Raw genomic sequence first — 23,628 nt, 5'->3', positions numbered from 1 at the left:
GTGTGTGTGTGCGTGTGTGTGTGTATGTATGTTTTTGTGCTTATACATAGTTTTTACATTATTATAATAAATAATGTAAAGAAAATATTTTTCGATGATGTGATTCATATTTTGCATGACGAGTGATGATTTATAAGAATTTATAAGAATTTCTAAAATGTGATAAAATATTAAAGATCGTTAATATAATTAATATACAGTAGAACCTCGATTATCCGGGGTGATAGTGGGGGAGAGTAAAACGGATAAATGAAAAATATGATTAATCGAGACTTTTAATTTTAATTAAACGAATTGTGATAAAATGTATAATTTTGTATGCATATTAAGTGTGTAGAATGTTATTTTCTCAATGATTATTTTCGAAACGGTTATAGCAAATGCTATAGTATATATATAATAGTAAATAGTAAATATAGTAAAAATAGTACACTAAATAGTAAGGAACAAATTCGACAGAATTTAAAATTTCCCATATGTATTAGTTATAGCGTGATTAGATAAATATGATTGATGAAAAACCTCTATTAAACTCTATTAATCTTAAATAACTCTTATTTACCTGTGACATATATGGCCATATTTTTATCGTTGAAAAGTTCGTTTACGTTTTTCGATAATATATACTATAATATTATTATGTATGTAATATAAAAATACGTTCGTCCGACCTAATAAAACTTTTCAGACAAAAAATTTCGAATGATGATAATTTTGGAAGAGTGAGCACTGTTAATCGGGATCACCGATTCTCGAGACACGGTTAATCGAGGTTCCACTGTAAATAAAATGTATATCTATTTGTTGTTTGTTAATGTGCGAAAAAAAATATAGGCTTACGAGAAGTCTGATAAGTTTCAAAAAACATTTGTTAGTGACTGCAGTAACTAGACTAGCAGTAGCTATGCATTATATTTATGAAGTGAAATTCATTATGCATATTCAGTGGCATGGCAAAGAATTATTTGAGAGACAATTGCCTCGGAGATTTTTTTTAGGCGGTTGTGTCGTTGATATATAAATTACAACTACCTAAGCTTAGTTTAACTTTTTTTTCAATACAAAACAATTCGTATAACGTACAACCTCAATGATTTCAGAATATACTATTCCGCATTATAATATAGCATTATATTAGACCTTGGTATAGATTAGTCATTCTCGAACTGAGGGCCGTGAAAATAAAATTTGAGAACACTGTTCTATACTCTATATTATTCTTTAATAACCAGTGGTTGCTCTTTTGCGTATAACAAATGGTTATGTGGCTGCGACATAAAACTCGCCCTTTTTTTGTTTTCCATATATATGTTTTGATAGTTACATTTCTTAGACTAAAACGAAAGTAACTTAAATAGGTCATTTATTGGAAAAAATTAAAAACATGAGGATTCAATTAAACGTTTACAAAATGAAGCTAATTTTTAAGTATTTGGTACTATTAATATTTTGGATAAAATGAACTCTGGTTACAAAGTTGGAATTCAACGTCATAATCGAGAAATCAAGGAAAATCGTTATATTTTAGACAAAATTCTGAACTGTATAGAATTTTGTGAGAAATATAATTTACCACTAAGCGGTCATGAGGAAAAAATAAATTCTACTAATAAAGGCGTTTTTCCCAGTGTCGTTTATTTATGCAAAAATTTGGATATAAGCTTGGGTAGTCATTTTGAAAATTCGAAAGTGTTTAAAAGGACTTCTAAATCAAAACAAAACGATTTGTTAAATTGTATACTCCTTATAGCTAGAAAACAAATTTTACTTGAAATAGAAACTGTGAAATTTTTTTCTATAATCATTGATGATACTACTGATATTTCTAATAAGTTTCAGTTAGTTATAGTATTTTGCTAAGAAATAATTGGTTAACCGGTAGAACGTTTTTGGGGTTTTTCAAATCCTGATGGGCACAGTGCAGAATCATTAACATCAACAATACTATCGGAAATAAATCCTAATTTAAAAAATACGCTAAACAAACTAATAGCGCAATCCTACAATGGAGCACCAGTAATAAGTGGAAGAAAAATTGGCGTTAACATTAGGGTAAAAGAATTGTATCCATATACGTATTATATTAATTTTTATGTACATAATCTAAACTTAATTATTTCTCAATCAGTTTCTCAAAACAAAGAAATTGGGATATTTTTTTCAAATTTACCAAAAATACCGGTTTTTTCGAATTCACTTCAAAGAGTAGCTGCATTGGACAAATTAGTTAACGTTCGGTTACCACGGACAGTACTAACTAAATAGAATTTCAGTAGACGTACAGTTAATACTGTTTATGAGTATAGAAATTAAATAATAGAGTGCATGGACAAATTAATAGAATCATCCCAACAAACATTGACAATTTATCAAACAGAATCAATAAAACGTTTGTTAAGTGACTCAGTATTTTTTTCTGATTAACTATTCTTCAAACAGTTATGCCACATGTGGTCTTTTTATATAATAATATTCAAGCTATAAATACTGACCCAGTACAAATAAATAGTTCAGTTGACAAATTTATAAAAGAAATAATGTATCAGATATTATTTTTCAAGCTTCGAGTATGCCCAATATAAATAATAGAAAACAATGTTTGCAAACAGATGAGGATATTAATATTTTTCGAAAAAGTTCAATGCTTGAAGTTTGTGATATACTTATTATCAAACCTAAAGATCTTTCAAAATTTACCGAACATTTAACCGCTACTAACTTATTTAAAGCTGAAAAACATGGAGAATATTCTAAAAAATTTCCACTTCAATATTTTGAATTTAGAATTAATTGTTGCCCGTTCTTCGATACAAAAAAGTTAAAAACTGAACTTAAAGTTTTGTATTTTCGAAATGACTTTCAAACTTTGAATGATATAATTCCAACACTAAAATATATAATAGAAAATGATACGAATGAAACTTTTAAAGAAGTTTTTATATTGTTAAAAATATTAATAACAATTCCTATGACTTCATTTGAAGCTACAAGATGTTTTTCAACACTCAAAAGAATAAAAACATGTTTACGAAACACAATGAGAGAGGAAAAGTTAACCTCTTTAGCAATGTTAAGTATTAAAAATGAAATGATTTTTTCAATAACACAGATTTTAACAAGAAAGTTATAGATATATTTTGTGAAATTAAAGATCGGCGTTTAGATTTTAAATAAAAAAATTTTTGAAAACTACCTATTGTATATAATTTTATGATTTTCTTACATTTTTTTTTTTTTTTTTGTAATAAAAAATTAAAATGTTAAAATGTGTTTAGAATTTTGTTTTTTTTATATAGTATTAATTTTACTTTAATAATAATACAATTTTAAATTGGTACATAATTTTCAAATTAATTTTTTTTAAATTTTCCAAAATTAAAAAAAATGTAATTGCCCTTCCACTTCAAAGCCTACGGAGCTGCCACTGAAAATAACTATCCTAACCATAGATATGGTGAGGAATTTTGGTCGATAAGTGGATGGTTTAAACGTCAATTACCTCTGTAATTTTAAAATCGCCATGCCACTATGAACGTAATAATAATAAATAATGATATTTTACGGGTCGGTCTGTGCATCGCATAGTCCTAAACAGCTCGCCGGCCGATTGACACGCCAAGCGAACATTTAGTGTCCGTTGGCTGTTGAGAAAATGGACTATTTTTTGATTTATCAAGTTCATATAAGGTTTCAACATGCTCTGGTAGTATCTCGAAACTTGAACTGCGTCAATAATCGCTTTCTTGTGTTCTTCTCTACAGGTGAAAATCAATGTATACTTAAATTATTGTTTAGGTTTTCAAAAATAAGACAACGTTTATGTTTCTTTCAATATTTACGGGTTCGTGTTTTTTATACGAATTAGTATTGATTTGATCACTTCTTTTGGATTATCGAGTGGTGCTTTTTCTGGCAATAGATCCGTTACAGATTCAATATCCATTTTTGTTAATAATTTCCTGAAAATTAACTTACGGTTATTTCAACATCTAGGTTTATAACCATCGAATATATTTATTTTACAAATTGCTTCCAATCGATGTTACGCTTGAATTTGATCGGTTTTCGTGTTGTATTAACGCTTTAGGCTCCTATACAACATTCATGAATACAAGTAAGTTTTTTTTTCATATTGATTTATATACACCTATAGTACTACGTCATGAAATAGTTTGACATTATGCGAAAAATAAAATTGATTGTGAATAAAAAATAAAGGGGAATATTATAGAAGTTTTAAAAATGTAGTATTGGACAAAAACAGTAGCATGGTGATATTATTTTGGAGCAATTGCTCCTTTAAAATGTTTGGTAGGTGGGTGGTCCCCCTGCCAAAAAAATACTTAACAATAAGTATAACAATAATATAGATATATCATAACATCATATTAAATGTTTTAATCGATAGTAAATATTTGGCGCACAAATGTACTGTATATGATCCGTTACACCAGAAACAATTGGTGCTAACTTATTGTAATAGCAATGTTAACAACATTATTCAAAATTCACATACACTGCATAGATCAAGATACAAGATAATTAATGTGTGTAATAAATTTACTAGATAATTAAGTAAGTACATCTGATTATACAAATCAGTCTAATATACGTATATTTTTTAAATTTTAGGATATGTTTAGCTGTGGTGGAAATGCCGTTAGGATGAATAAAGGGTACCTTATGGTATATATATATTTTTGCTCTTCACCAAAAATTATTTTAACACGTCACTAGACAAAAATATAACGAATAAGTTGGATTGAAAGAAAAACAAGTGAGGTTGTTTTAAAGATGATACATGAAGAAAAAAATTAACATTGTTAGTTGATAAATACTTAAAAAAAAAAATGATCAAATTAAAAAAATTAAACAGAAAATTATAGACCATAAGTTGACGTTTTATGACGAATTACAACAGTCGAAGGAATGATAGAAGCAATTTGATCAAAAGGGAAACCTTGAATAAAATAAACCAGCCAAGTATTGAAGGATATAGGAGACATTTCTTATTTGGTTCTCAAGAGTCAAAAATGTAGCAAACTACAAGAAATCATTATTAATTGTTGTGTATTCTTATAATTTTTGATAAAATACTGCATTAACTACCTATATTAAGTAATGGCGTTGTGTACGATTTAATTTTTTAGTATTTAATTCAACCATATTCGCAATCATCTCGGCCCATGTATTGAACTTATAAAAAAATTGCAAGCTCGCACTCTAGTTCTTTCTCAAAGCTCGTTTAGTAATTTACTTATAGTTTAAATTATAAATTCTACTTACTAAAAATGAAATATCTTCAAATAGTTCACTTTCATTTATTGTTGAATCTAAATAAAATATCTCAAAATGTTATTTAATCGGATAATACCTATAAGACTTAGTAGTATCTAAATACCTTGTACATTAACAATATAATATTAAATTATAGTTATCTAGCTAATCAATTTGAAAGATTTAGAAATATTTGTAACGAAGGTAATAAATTTTATTAATCACGAAAATAAAACTAATTAAAATCAAAAAATCAAAACTTTACATAAATGCACCGTCAAAATTAATTAATAATATTATATAAATTAAAAACGTATATCACCATATGAAGGGATTCTTCCAAGGCCTTTACACGTTGGACACTCAACATTGTTACTTTGTTCAGTACCCTAAAAAAAATTATAAATTTTTAGTATCTTGAAACAAAATTATTTTTAATTTTATTCTCACCATGATAAATATTTGTTATTCACAGTAACAAAAATAAATATATCAAGTATACATGATGACAAACTAATTAAATTAAATAAATAAAAATATAATACTTAGTAACCGATTTTCTTAGAGTATACTGTTTTATATTTCTATTGAATTTATTGTTTCAATTAGGTACCAAGTCCATGACTAAAATAAATTTAATATACATTTATTTTGCAGTGTAAATTAAAAATATAAATATTCAGTATAACATTAATATTTATAAAAATATAACTATCAAATGTCAATAAAATTAAAAAAAAAAAATGTAAAGGCAATTTTATCATAATTGTTTGTGTAAGGAAACAAAAATATAATATTTTACCTATTTTCTAACGCGAGCGAGGATTAACGGGGGGGTAGATATGGGGCTGAATTCCCCCTTAGATATAAGGTAGAACCTTATCGGACACAGGTATTAAGAATATTTAAAAAATTAGATGTATAAAACACTTCATAGAAATTAACATGCGCAACGAATTATGGCAGTAACCCATTTAATTATCCCCACCATCTTTTCATTTCCAGATCCACGCCTGTTATAACATAATATATATATACAGTGTACATCCATGAATTAGCGAATTTCGCAGATAATTTAAATTTAAATGAAAATTCAATAATTATATCATTATAAAAAATTAAATCTTAATGTTATAGAATATTTAAAATTATTTAAATACGAACTCTTTTTATTTTTATTTAAGAATGCATTCAATATCACGTATAATAATTATACTTTTTATTTTTTGACGAAAAAATCAGTGACAAATCGTTTTTTTTTTTTTTTTTTTGTTTAAATTTACTATACTCGTATACAGTGTATTATTATATTATTTGTCAAATTTTTTAAATATTTTTAGTAACTGTGTCCGATATAATTCTACCTAATGTCTAAGGGGAGATTCAGCCCCCCATATGCCCCCTTGTATCCACGCCTACGTAAGAAAATAGGTAAAATACAATATTTTTGTTTCCTTACACGAACAATTATGATAATATTGCATCTAAGTTTTTCTGTTTTCATTTTATTAACATTTGATAGTTATATTTTGATAAATATTACTGTTATACTGAATCTTTAATTTACACAGGGAAATAAATGAATTTTAAATTTATTTTAGACATGGACTTGATACCTAATTAAAAAAATTAATTCAATATAAATATAAAACAGTATACTCCAAGATAATCGGTTACTAAATATTATAATGACAATCGGATATTATGTAATTATAATTATTTTTTACTAGTTCCTTTAAATGCCATAGTAAACGGTTTCTATAAAAACCGTTAAAATAATATCCGATTGTCACTATAACCAAAATTACGAAAAATAATTTGAAAACTCAATTATGAACATATTTTATTACAATTAATGTGTTTTACATATTTTCTCTATTAAATCACAACTGCAATAGAATAGAAAAAAATAAAGATAATAATTTATTTTCAACTATCTATTAAATTATAAATTGAGAATTAAATTAAATTGAATTACAACATTGTATTAAAAAAATGTAAAGTCTTTATTTGAATAAAAATCATAGGTACCTAATCTATTTTTTTTCTAAATTTTTAAAATTTGTTTTTGAACTGACGTTATTCAGAGCCAAATAATTTACTAAAATTATCAGTTGCAATAATGCCTCTAATAAATATAATATATAATATTATAACAGTAATTAAATTTAATATAATAATAAAGTATTTTTCAAATATAATCATAGTTAGGTAACCGTTGTAACTTCCGTATAGACATTAAACAGAAGAAGTAATAATATTCCGTACAACATATTTATTTTTTTTTTTTTTTTATGATAAACGGAAATCCAATAACAATAATACAGTCGAGTCGCGATAACTCGAACCTCGATAACTCAAATTGTGTTTTATTCCCCTAGAAAATTCTTCCCCTGTAAATTAGTCATATATCTCGAATAATACATATCTCGAAATGAATTATTATCCCCCTTCAACTTCGAGTTATCGCGACTCGACTGTATTTACATTATATGGTATTTACATTTGTTGGAGTTATAGGCGGCACTTGGCTCTTATCTTCGGGTGGACAAAAATTAATCACAATTTACTGACCAATTAAAAATTTACTTACATTCAACTTATTTATTTACTATACATTTTTACTTGCTTACTATTTGTATGATAACTGATAAGTATATCAATTAATATCAATGTAGTATGTTATAATATTATATAATCTGTCCTCTCAATTTTTTTTTTTTTTTAATTTCAGAAACCAACGATAAATTATTATACTGGCATTCCATCTCTTTTAATTATCAATTGTTGAAAACTAGAAATCGATTCTATCAATTCTATTATATTTACGAGTATACGTAATGTTTCAAATACAGAAGATGGAACGGTGCGATCCAAAATTCTGTTTTAAATCGTTGTTGGTGCCGATAACGGGTCGGACTCATGGGTCGTTCACCCTAATTAGCAAGTCGGCCTTACACACACGCACACACATTACATAACACCATTAGATATAAGTTTACGTTAATCAGTGTTATCGTTATTGTGAATTATTATAATATTATTTAAATGTGTCGTGTGTTATTGTATATTATCCCTGTCGTGTCTGTCTTTCTCTGTACGTCGTCGTAATAGACTGTAGCGTTTAAAAAAAATAAGTTTTATATTTTGTGGGCGCAAATTGTCTTTAATTTCATTTTTTAATTTATTTTATACACACTTACGTGTGCGCGAATCGCCACTAAATGTTGTGAATTTTATTATATTATTATTGTGTGTGCGCTAATCGCCACTATTTTTATTATTATTGTATTTTAAAGTATAGTTTTTAGGTAGTTGCAGCTGGCCAGTCTGCGCTCCACAAACTGTAAGTTTTTATATATTTATTTTATTATTGTGCCATAAGGGCCATTATTATTATTATTTATTATATTGGTTGCGCCGAATCGGCATTTTAGTTAGGCTCAAATAGCCAGAGTATATATTATTATTATTTATACAATTTACGTGTTGCTGTGAATTATTTTTTGTTATTACCATATTTATTTTAAATTTTATAATTTATTGTTGGGCCAGATTTCAAACATTTCAAATTATTATGCATATTTTAGCACTTGTCTGAAATATAATGCATATATAGAAAAAAATATTACGAAGTTATTAATATTATTATTTATTACTTAGCATATGTCCATCTTAAATCCTGTGAATCGTGCAGTTACCTATATAATTTGATTTTTGTGTTATAATATGATAATATAAAGTTTGCTAAAAGTACTAATACTATAGTAACTATCCAAGTAACTTTAAAAATATTATAAAAGTCCGCTTGATTTATTTAAATTGATTTTCGTTTGTGACTTTTTGTTTGGATCAGTGATTGAGTGTTCAAAATACAATTTAATTTCAATACAACATACAGTACTATACAGTTCAATAATATTTATAAAATACAGTTGATATATTTTAAAGTATATTTTTTGTTGAATATTAATTATTTAATGAATTGTATACATTTTAAAATTAAATACATTTAATAAATAATAAACATGCATTTTTGTTTCCATATTTTGAATGCATATTTGAATGATAACCATCGTATAAATGCATGCATATTTCGTACGTTTTTAGAGCATATAATTCCGGGCCCTACTTATATAGACAATAGACACCTTTTGTGCAATGTACGTATTTGTTACTATTTACGTCGACCAACAAATAGGCAAGGTAAGTAATTGTTTCTTTTAAGTTTTGTTAAATTTAAGTTAAGTTTTTTAAACATTACCTACTATGTATTACAATTTATTTTTTTTTAATCAGGCATATGTATAGAATTATTTTTCTTTGGGGGAAATTTGTTTTTACACCCTATGAAAACTATGAAAATAAAATTTTTATGAATATATATGTGTAACAAAAGAGGCTTAGACCTCATGGGTTTCCTAAAAAAAAATTGGTAAGATTTAAAATTAGGAAGGGGAACGCTCTTCAATTTTTGATGAATATAGTCCCCCACAACATTTTCCCCACTTTAACCACTGATTGTATATATTTAATATTATACTAATATAATATACAGCCTATGATTACTATTATAGACTTGTGTTTTCTTTAATACCTTACAAAACCTTAGTTGGTATCGTGAAAGTAGATATCACAATTCACCACAGATTATATTATATTATCTTTTAATCACAAGATGTAATTATTATTAACATGTAAATCAGTACAACTCAGTAGTCAATAGTGACTATCAATAATCGATATTGTCTATTATTAGATAATTATTGTTTTCCCCGAAAATAGACTAAAGACTCCATGATATAGTATAATTATTATTATTATCATATTTTATACTTATTATGCATGTGTTATACTATCTATTACCAAAAAATAAAACAAAATAATTCAACATTTTGTATTTTTGTAATTGGTACAAGAAAATTATAAATTATACAGAATTTACAATATTGTGTTCATATATTATATATTTTCAATAATTTTATAATTCAAATTTGGTTGTTTTATTTTTAAGTATTTCTTACCTAGTAAATCATAAAAGTAAGTATAAGTAAAAAGTATATGACTGTACAAACAAATTGTGTTAAATAATTGATATTATATACATCATAGGCGTAAACTGGAGGGGGCAACTGCCCCCCTTGATATTTTGTAAAATATATTTATTAGGTATATTTAGTCTTCAAGTATCTTTAAGTAAACGGTATATTGTTATAAAATAATTCCGTCTGAAAGAAAAGTTTCATTAAAAACCGTCAAACAAGTCGTTTGACTTAAAGATCGATCTGACCGAAAGACTGAATACTTTTTGGTACATCAGTGACTTGGTCACTTGAATGATTCGCTCATTTTGATTCGGTCAGTCGCGACTGACCCACATCTATACGCCACAACGGATGACAGTTCGCGTGCACGGTCCGCAACTAATCTATTTTAAGAATACTAATACGGTATGGCACAAAAGTAAACCTATGATAAATATTGAAGTATATATTATATAAAAATAAACAAAATATAATAAAACTAAATTATATATCCGTATTAGAAGTGGGTAGACATTGTTTCATTGTCTCCTATGACGCTTCGCCATTGGATGTTTGTATAAAAAAGTATTTTAATTGACAAAGCACAACTATCCTTAATTGAGCAGTTTATAAGTGACAATCTCATAATAAATTTTGAAAGACTCTAGGGTTTAGAATAAAGTGAGAAGTAGCTGTTTACATGGGTGGATACGAGGGGGTGGCTAGAGGGGCTGAAGACCACTCCCTTAAGAACTTAATTTTTTTTAAATTATCTTTTAGGTCTATTACTAACCTTTTCAAGGGTAAGTTCTGGGAAAATTGAAAATTTTCAGTTGGTGTATCAAAATGTCAATGTAATACATACTTTTTTAATAGATTATCATATCTTTAACCGTGGTTGATAAGTAGATATTTATTATCCATCAAATATTGATAAATATGATGAAGATTCAGTTAAAGCAGTAATGATGTACTTTGAAGATTGGCCTGATCAAGAAATTTATATAAAATCAGAAATTTCAATTTGAAAAGCTATGTGGCAGAATGAAAATAATATAAAATCAGATATTCATGGAAACGTTAAAACATAGCAATGAGTTTTTTCCTATCATACGAATATTATTACAAATATTTGCAAGTATATCAGCTACCACAGCTAGTCCTGAAAGAAGTTTTTCAACATTAAGGCCTGGTGCACACTTGCGTTATTTTAACGCGCGGCAACACTGCGGCACCGCGGCGATGACGCCGTATTCAATGCACACCTAGCGGCAAATATACATATTTATATACATATACATAACGTTATGTATACCTATATACATAACGTCATACATACGTACGGTCAGTACGACGTTGGAACGCAAACATAACACTTTTCTTTTGTGCAGTTTTGCAGTTTTCACTTACGTATATTATTATTTACATATATTGTCAGTATGGATTTGACACAAGCGATGGAAATTTATAAAAGAAAACGTATTATTTTTGCGTACCTTGTGTACAAAAAATATGTTTTAAAAAATAAAAGGCGTTATTGGGTACACCCATTTACTAATTTAAGACTTACGAAAGGTTTATTTTATACGTATTTTGAAAACTTACGAGAAAGGCCGGATAAATTTTTTAATTACTTTCGAATGAGTATAAAAACTTTTGACGAGCTTGCCGTTAAAATTTCGATGAAGATTAAGTCAACAGATACACATTTGAGATTGTCTATACCTCCACTGGAAATGTTAGCTGTTACTCTGAGGTAAGTACTAAGTACATTTTGAAAATTCTGTTTTTAATTTTTATTTTAAGACGGATAATATATTAATAGACAATTAATACAACAAGATACAGAAAAAAATAGTAATAAACTAATAAATTTGAATACAATTTTAAAATTAACACTAAACATGATTATCAAGCCCAAATTAACTAATTAATTAAGGTCCATCCCTAAAAAATGTCAATACTGTCTTCTTCGCTATATGCCTGATTGTCCATAGTTGTGGAAGACGAGGCTGATGGAGATATTGTGTTAAAATGCATAGTCGGACTTTGTGGTTGAGGCAATGAAGTAGTTAGACGTGTTTGAGAATGTATGGGAAATTGACGACGATTTAAGTAATTGGAATGGTGAGGCGAAGATACAAAGGACCGGATACATGTGTAGGTGTATAGTATGGAACGTTAGAAGAATATTCATAATTCTGTGTAGCTGGTGAATTCCTCATCTGCTGTATGATTTTCAAAACTTCACAACGAAATTGAAGCTTTTGGTCTTCAGTGAAATTAGTGATAGATGTTAGGATACTTTCAAAAAATGATCTGTCTGGATTAATTTCTGAAACGGCTGGTACAATCTGAGAAGGAATTGGTGCATTCATAAAATCAATTAGAGAAGTCTCGAAGTCATGTTTACGTTTTTTGGTTGAGTTTTGGGTATAGGTAGGAGGAGTTTCAGACTCTTTTTGTCGTGATGTTGTTTGTTCAGACTCACTCAATTCTTCTTGTTCACCACCTAAACTGCACTGCGTTTGTGTTGTAGCACCAGCAGTTTGCAAAAACGATAACTGTCGAGCATAAACATACCGTTTACCTATTTCAGCAGCCTGTCCAGATATTAATTTTTTTTTTTCACTTTTTGTGTAGGTGTCCTTGATATTCTTCCACTTTTGTATAAATTTATTGCCTAAAATTGAGAGAATGCATAAATATTAAAATAAAAATATAAATAAGTTACAACTGTAATGGATTACTCGTGCCTACATTCAATAAATTATTATTTGTTATTTATTATTATTATTATTATTACTTATATTTTGTATATTTTTTGAATTACAGTAAAAAAAGTCTGAAGTAAAAAATTCCGGTATAATATATTGAATCACGGAAAAAAAACCAAAAAATAAAAACCAAAAGAAAAAAACCATGAAAATAAAAACCAAATATTTATATTTTACTAGGTATATTATGTCATATTTCATTAGACATAAGTTTTAATTTTCTAATTAAAAATTTTGATCAATAATCCAACTGCCCAGGTGTTCTATCAATGGAATACTATTGTCAGTGGCGTATATTGGGGGTATATATTTTATTAGGTACTATTATAAGTTATAAGTTATAAATTATTTCTATATACGTCACTGCCTATCGTAACCTAATTTATGCATTTTGAATAATTAAAAAAAAATAATATATGTATGTATTTCTACAACAAATATGGTGCGAGAAAAGTTATCCCGCGCAAAGCAGTTGAAAACTTTTTAACTGCCATCTCTTATACAATAAGATATCGATAACAATTTTTTTTACTATTATTTTTTCTTTATTTGACTGTTCAAATTTTTATTGGTAATTTCTATTAATTTTACTTAATTTAACTGAACAAATTATCAATCTTTATTATTTCATGGTTTTTTTTTCTTTTTTTTTCTTTGGTTTTTTTTCCGTCTACCTAATATATTACATACATAACTTTTGTATGATTATAAGTATTTGGATAGTGGATGTGATCAGATTGATCTACATCTGACATACAGGATTGGTCATACAACAATTGGGAAGATATTGAGGAAAGTCTGTAATGCTATTTGGGAAGTCTTACATGAAGAGTGCTTTCCCGAGTTGACAACGAACCGATAGAAAAAAATATCTAAAGATTTTCAAAAATACAGTCAATACCCTAATTGTCTCTGGGCGATAGATGGGAAACATGTGCGGATCAGAAAACCAAAAATGAGTGGTTCTCTGTTTCATAATTATAAGAATTTTTTTTCAAATTGTGCTACTAGCAATTGTTGATGCGAATTATAAATTTATATATATTGATGTTGGTTCTTTTGGGGAGTCAGATAGTACTATTTTTGAAAGAACTCCTTTCTATAAAAAACTTAAGAATAATGAATTAAACATTCCTAAGAGTCAGCCTCTTCCAGGTACAATTGGTCCAAATATGCCATACACATTTATTGGCGATGAGGCATTTTCTCTATCACCAGATATAATGAGACCTTACAGTGGTTAAGTTTTATCAGACACAAAACGAATATTCAACTATAGATTATCCTGAGCGCGGAGAAACGTTGAATGTGCTTTTGGAATACTTTCAAATAAATGGAAAATTTTTAACAAACCTATCAATGGAAATTTGGATTTATCTATACTTGTGGTGAAGACTTGCTGTGCCCTCCATAGTTTTATAAGGACTAGAGATGGATTTAACGTCGAAGATGTAATGACTATAGAAGGACTCATTGAAATCCAACAAGATCTCTCAAGACCACCCAACCAATCAATTCAAATAAGAAACAAGTTGGCAGATTATTTTGTGTCTGATGTGGGTAGCGTTCCATGACAAACAAATTATATTTAAGTAATATTACGTTATTATTATGTTTAATTATTATTAATATTTTTTTTAAAACTATTAACCTGTCTTATTTTAATCTAAATAAAAATCAAAAAATATCTAGGTTGAAATATTTTTTTTCATTTTTATATAAATTTACTTAAAAATAGTGTCAAGCAAAAATAATATAATATATCATACAAATATAAACTGAAAATAAATTTCAAAATAACTTACAAATTTCATTTTTGTCTCTATCGTCCTTCTCGTCAAATCCGTCATAAAACACTCGGCAAATATTTATCCATGCACCTCGTTTTTTCTTTTTGTCATGGTAAGTATCGATAGCGACATTCCATATCTCAGGATAGTTTTTTACCTCACCAATGAATAACTCAATGTCCACATCCTCTTGATTTACTGCCATTTGCACGATTTATGTATTAAAACATGTATAAAATAAACGTGTTTGCGTCAAAATGACGATAGTGTGCATTGACCAATATGATACAATGAATTGAGCGACCGCAAGTGAAGGTGCGATAACAACTTGCGACAAAAACTTTGTCGCAGACGGACGCGCGTCACCACAGCGTTGCCGCTGTGATGTGTGCATTACGCAATTAAATTTTGGGTTTTCCATGCCGCAGCGTTGCCGCGCGTTAAAATAACGCAAGTGTGCACCGGGCCTAAGGCGCTTGAAAAATTATGAGATCAACAATGGGTCAAGAGCGCTTAAACAGCTTAGCAGTTTTAAATATTCATAAAGAAATTCCTGTGAATATCAGAGAGCTTATAGACATATTTTCAAGAACATCTAGAAGGATGAAGTTGGATGATTGGTCAGATTAATATATTATTTAACTTATTTAATTACTTTATTTATTAGTAATATATTTAAATTTTAATGTTCAATTAGAATAAGAATTTTTTATTATCTAAATTTTAACACTTTCTTATATATATTTGAAATGTAAAAAAATTTCAAGACCCCCTTTATTTCATACCTAGATCCACTCTTGTCTGGTTATGATCAAATTATATTCCAAAATACTTCATTAATATGAATGCCATACTGTTACGGACATACATAGATGTAGGTCCTATGACTTTTACTACATAAGAGGGACCACATAAATCGTAATAATAGATATCGGGAAATGATTGATTGATAGAAAGGAACTATTAATTTAATTAGAGGGTAACACGATGTTACGGACATACATAAATGTAGGTCCTTACAACTACCAATAAATAGTTGAAATCGGTGAACAATGTAGAAAGGAATAATTAAGACCCGAGGGTATTTAGAACATGAGCTGTCAGGCTACATTTTAAAGTATTATAATAAATGCAATTAATAAAAGCGCATATGAGAGATATGCGAATAGTAATATTACCGAGGCCAATTCCCACGAGACCTAAGTATATAAGGGAGTTGGGAATAAACCAATATTCAGATGTGGTTTATACGTGTATTAGCGAGCACCTCCACGCTAGATCATTTGTTAAATTAATTATTTGTACTTAGAGAAATTTCAAATAAACAGTTTAACTTAGTTGAGTATTTTATTTGGAATATTTCCAAAATCATCACCATCTTTACGATTGAACTGACGGCACGCAACAATACCTAATATGTATAAATTGAGCAAATAATATATTTTTCTTTATATTTATAAAATAATGTGTCTAACCTTAAACATTACTATTATTACTCCTCACTATAAGAACTAATAATGTTTTTCTTATAATTTTTTTTTTTTTTTTGTGGGGTTTATTGGGCCTTTAAGACCATCCCGTCTCACAACCAAGCTTCCATCAGCATTATAATTTTATAAGAAATGTAAATAATAAGGAAATAATAAATCCTATATTATTATATAGAATTTTAAATAAAATGTTTATTAAAAGACTAAAGCCTGCCCACTAATAGAAGCTTCTATAGTTGACAAATTGGAAGTTAAAGACACATTTTAGAATTTCAGAGTAAATAAATGAATAAAAAGTTCTAACAGTACAAATTTAATATAAAACAAATGAAATGAAGTAATTATTGATGTTATCCCAGCTTTAGTCTCGCTATGGTCAAAATAACTGCACTTTATTTTAGGTCTTAAATAAAACATTTTAAATTTTAATCCTCAACTTTCAGTATACCTTTGAAAAATGTTATTGATTGTATATTATTAACTCATATAATATGAGTATCAACAATTGAAGTATAAATGTAAATGCTCTATTAAAGGACGTAAAATTAAAGGTGTAAAAAAAATGCGGTCATTTTGACCATAGCACGACTAATGATGGGTTAAAATAAATAAATAAGAGTAACATAAATTTTTATAATAAATATTTGTACTAAAATATCTAATAAATCAGAAAACCTCAACTTATTTCAAATTAAAGAAAAAAAGTATTTAAGATTATACAACATAATTGATAATAGTATAATCATTATTCTTTTAATATATACATAATAATTAATAATCAATTTAAAATACTATTATAAAAGAAGAATATATTATTTTGTAAATTCTAGTTTATACTAGTTAAAAGCAGTTTAACATAATAATTAAAAATTAATTTTAAAATTTACAGTAATTATATAAATGCAAATTTAAGTTTCACCACATTCGTAACGTACAAAATCTAATACATCAATACCATAATCAGTAGCTACTTGTCCAACAGTCATAGAGGGATCTAATAAGAAATCCTGTTCCAACATACCATCTTCTTCAATTTCAGAGTTTGATTTATTTTCATCTATATTATCCAATGATGAGTCTTCATTTTCATTAACATTTTTATTAGTCGCCACATCTTTAAATATTACTGAATCATCTGTTTTAAGAACTCCGACACTTTTTGGATTCATACCTAAATTAAAAAAAAATATTTTTAAATTTCAATAAATTAAAAAGTATTTTTAAATTATTTTAACTTATACAATTTATATTTTATTTAAAACTCTACAAAATTTACCCATAAGAAGTGAGTAACCACATTTTAATATATATATAAACTACAAAAGAACTAAATATTAATCTAATAATTGACAATTATACTTGATTATTGTATGTATTTCTTTATAACTCAATAAATCCAAATTACAACTAAAAATTATAATAATGATGTACAACATATTTTTTATAACTGACAATGGTTTTTGAAATCAAAACCAGAAGTAAACATTTGTATCATCAATAATACTCAAGACAAAAATATTTAATCCATTTTTTTTACATCTTATATTTTATTTTTATTGATATAATTTGGAATATTTAATGATATTCAATAATTTTAAGAGTATTAACCATAAAGCAATTTTTTTTAATACCATTTATAAATTGAATAAGTTATTTTTAACACAATTTATTACAACTTAATTAATATAATTTTCAAGTGCAAAGAAGTTAATATTATTGAAATATAATTTAAAACAAAAATTAATTTAATTTCAAATGTATTTACCGATAACATGTTGACACATTTGTCGAAGTATTTCTTCATGAGAGTGTTCCATAGATTTTTGATTAATTTTATCAGTATCCAGTTGTTTACGGTAAATTAAAAGTGATCCATATTTACCACAAAGAAAATGAGATCCAGTTAGATTAGACGGATGAGTAAGGCCCATAATTTTCAATCCCGTATCTTGGGTGTTTAAACATGTAGCACGTCTGAGAGTAACATTTTCTCCAAGATTACCTATTGTAACTGCAACATGATCTGCCAACGATTTACCTTCAGCACCACTTAATGCCATTAACTCACCACTTTTTAAATTAACCTAAAATCATATACATTTTTAATAATACGTTATAATACTTAAATTAATCATATACCTTAGAAAATGAATTTTCCAATGCCTTTTGTTTTTTAGCAAAATCTAAACAAGATGAAGTAACTACATCTACAATGGAATGAAAACTTTTGTTTCGAGCAACAAAATCAGTTTCACAATTCACTTCCACCATGGTGGCAATTTCTTTCCGATTATCAATGGCAAATGCAATAAGTCCTTGAGCAGTAGCACGGTTGGCAAGTTTGTTGGCTTTAGCCCATCCTAATCTTTGAGCTTCTTCTTTCAACCATTCCTCAGACTGTTAAAAATATATAAAATTTCCATATACTAGAATAATAGAAAAGTAGGTAAATCTTTCACTGTATTGGCTAATTATATTTACCTTTTCCAAACTATTATCATTTAATTGTAAAGCCTTTTTACAACTTTCAAATGTATATCCTGTCTTTTTTCGTAATTTTAACAGTTGAGATTTGTTAGATGACCAATTTGTGCTAGGTATATGTATTCCTCTAATCAATAATAAAGACTTCAACATTGTACTATAACAAAATTATTGCATATTTGTTTAAAAAGTGCATGTAAAATATTTATTTACAATCAATATACAAATAATATGAAAATATGATGTTAATTAGAGAAATTACTGATTGGTAATCAACATGGTAAATTCACAACTAAGATGATTGATATCTTGATGAATAAATATACAATAAACTTTGAATACATTGAAAAATATTTTTTAAATAAATATAATAATATTATAAATATAAATATTGTACTTTACAAAAATGATAGTACATATAAAAGAAATAATTTACACAGAATAATTGATGCAGAGATGAACCTTATATTTATTGGGTTTTAATAAATAAAATGTGGGCTTGTAAAGTTGCTTTTAAGTTCAAATTAAGCAATGAGTTATCATTACAGTGATAATAATTAGTAAAAAAACTGAAAATTAAATCTCAACAAAATGAAAGCTATTTCAAATGTAACACATATAATAATACATATTTTTAGAATTATATCTTATAAAATTAATACTGACTTATATAATCAATACTTATTGGGCTAGTCAGAGCAGGTAAGAGGGTGAGGCAGGGAGGGATAAAGCTCCCATGCTCGTCGTTAGGTTAGCTTTTTATACAATATTTTTATTGTACCTAAGTATGTACAAGTAATATGTAAATCTTGGCTAAATAAGTGCAAGTTAAGGGGGCCTGGAACTGATCAGCTCCAAGGCGCTCAAAATTTTCACCAGCCCTGGCTACAGTAATATTTGGACAAAGTTAAACTACTAGAGATGAACGCGTTTTCTAATTAATATCCAATTAAGTAAAATATAATACATTACCCAGTTGACTGTGTGTAGCTGAATACTTCCAAGACCAGAAATAGTTGACAATTCGTGATCAGACGAACATTCAAAAATTGAAACTTATTTAAAGGTAATGATATCAAATTGATAAAAATATTTCTCTCCAAACATGTGCACCGGCTACTTCGTTATCAATTATCAATGTTATCTCGATGACCGAGTTTTCAGTGTACAATTCAATTTTTATCATAGTAATCAGATGTTACGATTTTGGCGTAACAATTTTTCGATTTTCTTAAGGCCGAAAAACTGTTTTGTGACCTAGGCAACGTAAAACTGGGGCGTCCGCAAACGAAGTGAACAAAATTAGGATAGTTTGCAACCAGTTTCAAATCGGTTGTACTCATTCGGTTTCCACGGTTGCGATGCAATTTTAAGTTGCACCCAACTTTCGTATTCGTGCACATGTATTGTTTTAGTATTTTTATGAACATGAGTGACCAAGAACTAAACTTAGAGTTCGTTGGAGAAGTAGAAAAGTATGAATAACATAATACTTTTGCTGCTGTAAACAGTAGAGTTCGCATTTTCTCGTTATGTATAGATGGATCTAATGTTTCCGCTGTACTCTGCGTAGCCTGAGGTATTGATAATAATTAATGATGTCATCTTCATCTGAACTCGACGTAGTATAAAATCGAAAATAGTAACTATACTGATTGAATAAATTAACACCAACTGGTTGCAAACTGATTTGCAACTTTTGTTCCAAAACGGTTGCACCATGTGCGTTTGACCTAATATTACCATACAAGTGTGTAAAAACAAATTTTGTTTGAAATTTGTCTTGCAATAGTGTTTTGATATCAAACACAGCTGTTGTACAAACATCCCGATAATGTTGAATATGTCTGAGGCGAGGAAAATAAACCAAATTTAAACTGGTGAATGTTCTAGGCGTTTGGTTGATATTGTCATTAATGAGGAGCAGAGGTCCCTGTACAAGAGATTACTTATAGATTGTATTAAAATGTACACAATCGCTTGAAGGAACGAAATATTTCTTTAGGCGAATATTTCAGTTATTTTAGAGATTCTCATCAATACAAGTCTGAAAATTATGTTACTACTTTTTCTATATAGTGTAACAAAAAGGACATACATATCAATAAATGTCTTGCTACTTTATTTTTGAGTGGGTATGGAAATAGCAGAGTATTTTATGTTCAGTTGTATTGAAATTCCAAATGGTTATTTAAATCCAGTTGGTGATTTTTAGGTATGTAAATAATTTTAGATGTTTACCCACTGTTAGACAATAACTTAGAAAACACCTTCTATTGAAGTTGAACTGAATAAAACTTTTACTGTGACAATTGCAATATTTGTTTCTGACCATTTATTTATTTAACCATTCTTAAGATCCAATGATGTAATGAAGTTACATGTGACAGAAATAAAGTTATGAAAGCAATTCAACCGATTCATAAAGGAAGTTAATTTAAGTTACCTACTCATGTCGTATGTTGCTGATAAAAACAAAAAAAAATTAAAAAAAATTAAAAAAAATTAAAAAAAAAATTAAAATAAATAAAAAATAAAATAAAAAAATTAAATGAATAAAATTAAAATTAAATTAAATTAGATTGTGAATGTCAGTCAGGCTTGAGTAGAAAATTGACCAACAAATTATTTCGTACGAATAGTCACTCAGTTTCATTAAATAATCTTATGAACGTGAATGAAGCTGGCACTGTTACACTGGAATGCAAAATATTTGTAAAATTAATTACCACTGAATTGTTTATTAAAGCTCCTAATATTCATTAATATGCGATACACTAAATAAATAATATTCCTTAACTCTTTGTTAGCCACCTTATTGATATGAAATATTTAAGTCATCATAGGTAATACAATATCGCATGTGCTAAATTAATTTCTTAAATTTATAAATTCATACATTATATTAATTTTTTGCTAAATATGTGTCTTGGATGTATGTATAATTAATACTTAAATAGTTAAATGCATTTTATTAAATGTTACAGGTATTTTATGAACATTTATTCTATATTAATTTAAATATAAACCTTTGCTTATCTCTTTTTCAATTTATTTTTAATACTATAAATATAGTAATCTATACATTTTTATTTTTATTAACTCGTACAACATATTTTGATGGTTATTTATTAATTTATGTTGAATATGAACCCTAATATCGTAAGTGAAAAAGGGGTGAAAATTTTATAATAAATAACAACATAATTATCTTTTCATCATAATATTATAATAAGATTAAAATAAATAACATATTAAGCATAACAGTGTTTGAGAATAAATAAAATGTAAATATAAGTATTTAAACAAATATAGTTAAATCATAAAATTACAAAAACAAAACAAAAATCATAAAAACCTCTTTTATTCAAATTAATAAATAAATTAAAAATTTAAATTTAAAAAACTTAATTCAGTAATTTAAAATTACTAATATACATTTATTATATAATATTTTAATTAGTCTAATGGTTATTCAATAATAATTTCATTTTCGTACACAATTTTATAATCAATACAAATGTGTTCTAAAACAAAAATAGTCACCTATGGTAAAATATTTCCAGACTTCACTTAGAATGACTGTTTATAGTTTGATACTATTTTGATAATGATAAAAATGACAACATTATATTAATACTCTGATCCCTAATAATATCTCAGCCTTTAGGGTACCTATGTTTTTACCTCAAAACAAACTAACATTTTTAATATGTCTGGGATTATAAAATACCCCATTGTGACTAATGAAGGGTTAAATTTATATACACAAATTTCTTAAATTATTATTTTGTTATGTACAACGATCATTAAAATTAAATAAAGCTGTGTTATATAGATAAGTATTACCCACACTGTGGTAAGCTGGAAAGACAACACATTTTCTGATCTAATTAAATATTTAAAAATATCTAACTAATTCAAGTTTTAATATTTATTGTTTATTTCCAAAGTTAATATTAATATATTACATCATTAGTTCAAACAATTTTATTTTATTACATTTTCCTGTGTAAATGGAACTATTTGATCATTACAGCATACCAAGATATTCAATATTGTAAACTTAAATCCATGCTTAATATTAATTATGATAAATCAAATGATCAACAAATTAATAATAACACGAATGAAATGTATCAAAAATAATTTAAATACAACATCAATAAACATTTATTTATCAAATGTGAAAAATGAATAAAATATCTACTTACTTATAATTGTGAAGTAAATATTAGTTTAAGAATTTAATCTTTTCAAAAAATGTTTAAAAAAAAAATGATTTTTTCTTGCTAAAATGTAAAACTTATAGTTTACGTGTACACGTGTAAATGGCATTATATGCAATGTAACAATTTGTTCGACAATATCCTTCAATATTAGTTCATCGTTACTGGGAAATATCGGAATTAAAATTGAAATTAAATACCTACCTATCATGAGCCCATAGCCATGTAATAAAGATTAGATAAGTATACATATTATTCAGGGTTTACCAGATAGTTTTACTTTATTTTCGTTTTTCAATGCCTTTTGCTATATCAGTTTAATCACAATAAATTGAATGGGTTAATTTAATGGGTTTCAGATAGTATTCACTTGGAAGTTATACATTTACAAACCATTTTACAATAAATGAAACGTGCCTATTATAAAACAATGTTAAAGTTTAGTTTTTTTTTTTTTATTGATATCAAATGCTTCGGCAATTGGGACCATTGGCTACAGAAATATTACATAAATTTACATTAAAAAGTGTTGTTACAATTAATTTAACCTTATTTGT

At 27.0% G+C, this 23,628-nt stretch overlaps 3 protein-coding genes and 1 pseudogene across 3 annotated transcripts in view; 1 reads left to right on the top strand and 3 right to left on the bottom strand.

The window, feature by feature from the left end:
- The window catches only part of LOC112682694, a 9,454-nt gene extending 3,555 nt beyond the window's left edge, over nt 1–5,899 (bottom strand). Inside the window, exons 1-6 of the mRNA XM_025553374.1 lie at nt 5,891–5,899; nt 5,600–5,666; nt 5,287–5,333; nt 4,024–4,091; nt 3,840–3,959; nt 3,563–3,755 (exon numbers count right to left, since the gene is read on the bottom strand). Of these exons, the coding sequence (XP_025409159.1) occupies nt 3,563–3,755; nt 3,840–3,959; nt 4,024–4,091; nt 5,287–5,333; nt 5,600–5,666; nt 5,891–5,899 (504 nt within the window). The remainder of the gene's footprint in view (nt 1–3,562; nt 3,756–3,839; nt 3,960–4,023; nt 4,092–5,286; nt 5,334–5,599; nt 5,667–5,890) is intronic.
- Nucleotides 5,900–11,621: 5,722 nt separating this feature from the next.
- LOC112682673 lies at nt 11,622–14,720 on the top strand. Its single transcript, XM_025553351.1, has 2 exons — nt 11,622–12,057; nt 13,790–14,720. Exons 1-2 carry the CDS (start codon nt 11,741–11,743, stop codon nt 13,938–13,940), a joined length of 468 nt encoding a protein of 155 aa, XP_025409136.1. The 5' UTR covers nt 11,622–11,740; the 3' UTR covers nt 13,941–14,720.
- Nucleotides 12,198–15,426, bottom strand: LOC112682672 (annotated as a pseudogene).
- Nucleotides 15,427–17,193: 1,767 nt separating this feature from the next.
- Nucleotides 17,194–20,908, bottom strand: LOC112682670 (elongation factor Ts, mitochondrial). The gene is made up of 5 exons (XM_025553350.1): nt 19,815–20,908; nt 18,840–18,999; nt 18,498–18,755; nt 18,124–18,442; nt 17,194–17,529 (listed from the first exon to the last, which is right to left on the bottom strand). The coding sequence occupies exons 2-5, from the start codon at nt 18,993–18,995 to the stop codon at nt 17,267–17,269; spliced, it is 996 nt and encodes a 331-aa protein (XP_025409135.1). The 5' UTR covers nt 18,996–18,999; nt 19,815–20,908; the 3' UTR covers nt 17,194–17,266.
- Nucleotides 20,909–23,628: the final 2,720 nt, after the last annotated feature.

This window comes from Sipha flava, unplaced genomic scaffold (genome assembly GCF_003268045.1).
Source record: "Sipha flava isolate LNK unplaced genomic scaffold, YSA_version1 208_pilon_pilon, whole genome shotgun sequence".
Classification (NCBI taxonomy): Eukaryota; Metazoa; Arthropoda; class Insecta; order Hemiptera; family Aphididae; genus Sipha; species Sipha flava.
This window is presented reverse-complemented; position numbering and strand designations above follow the sequence as displayed.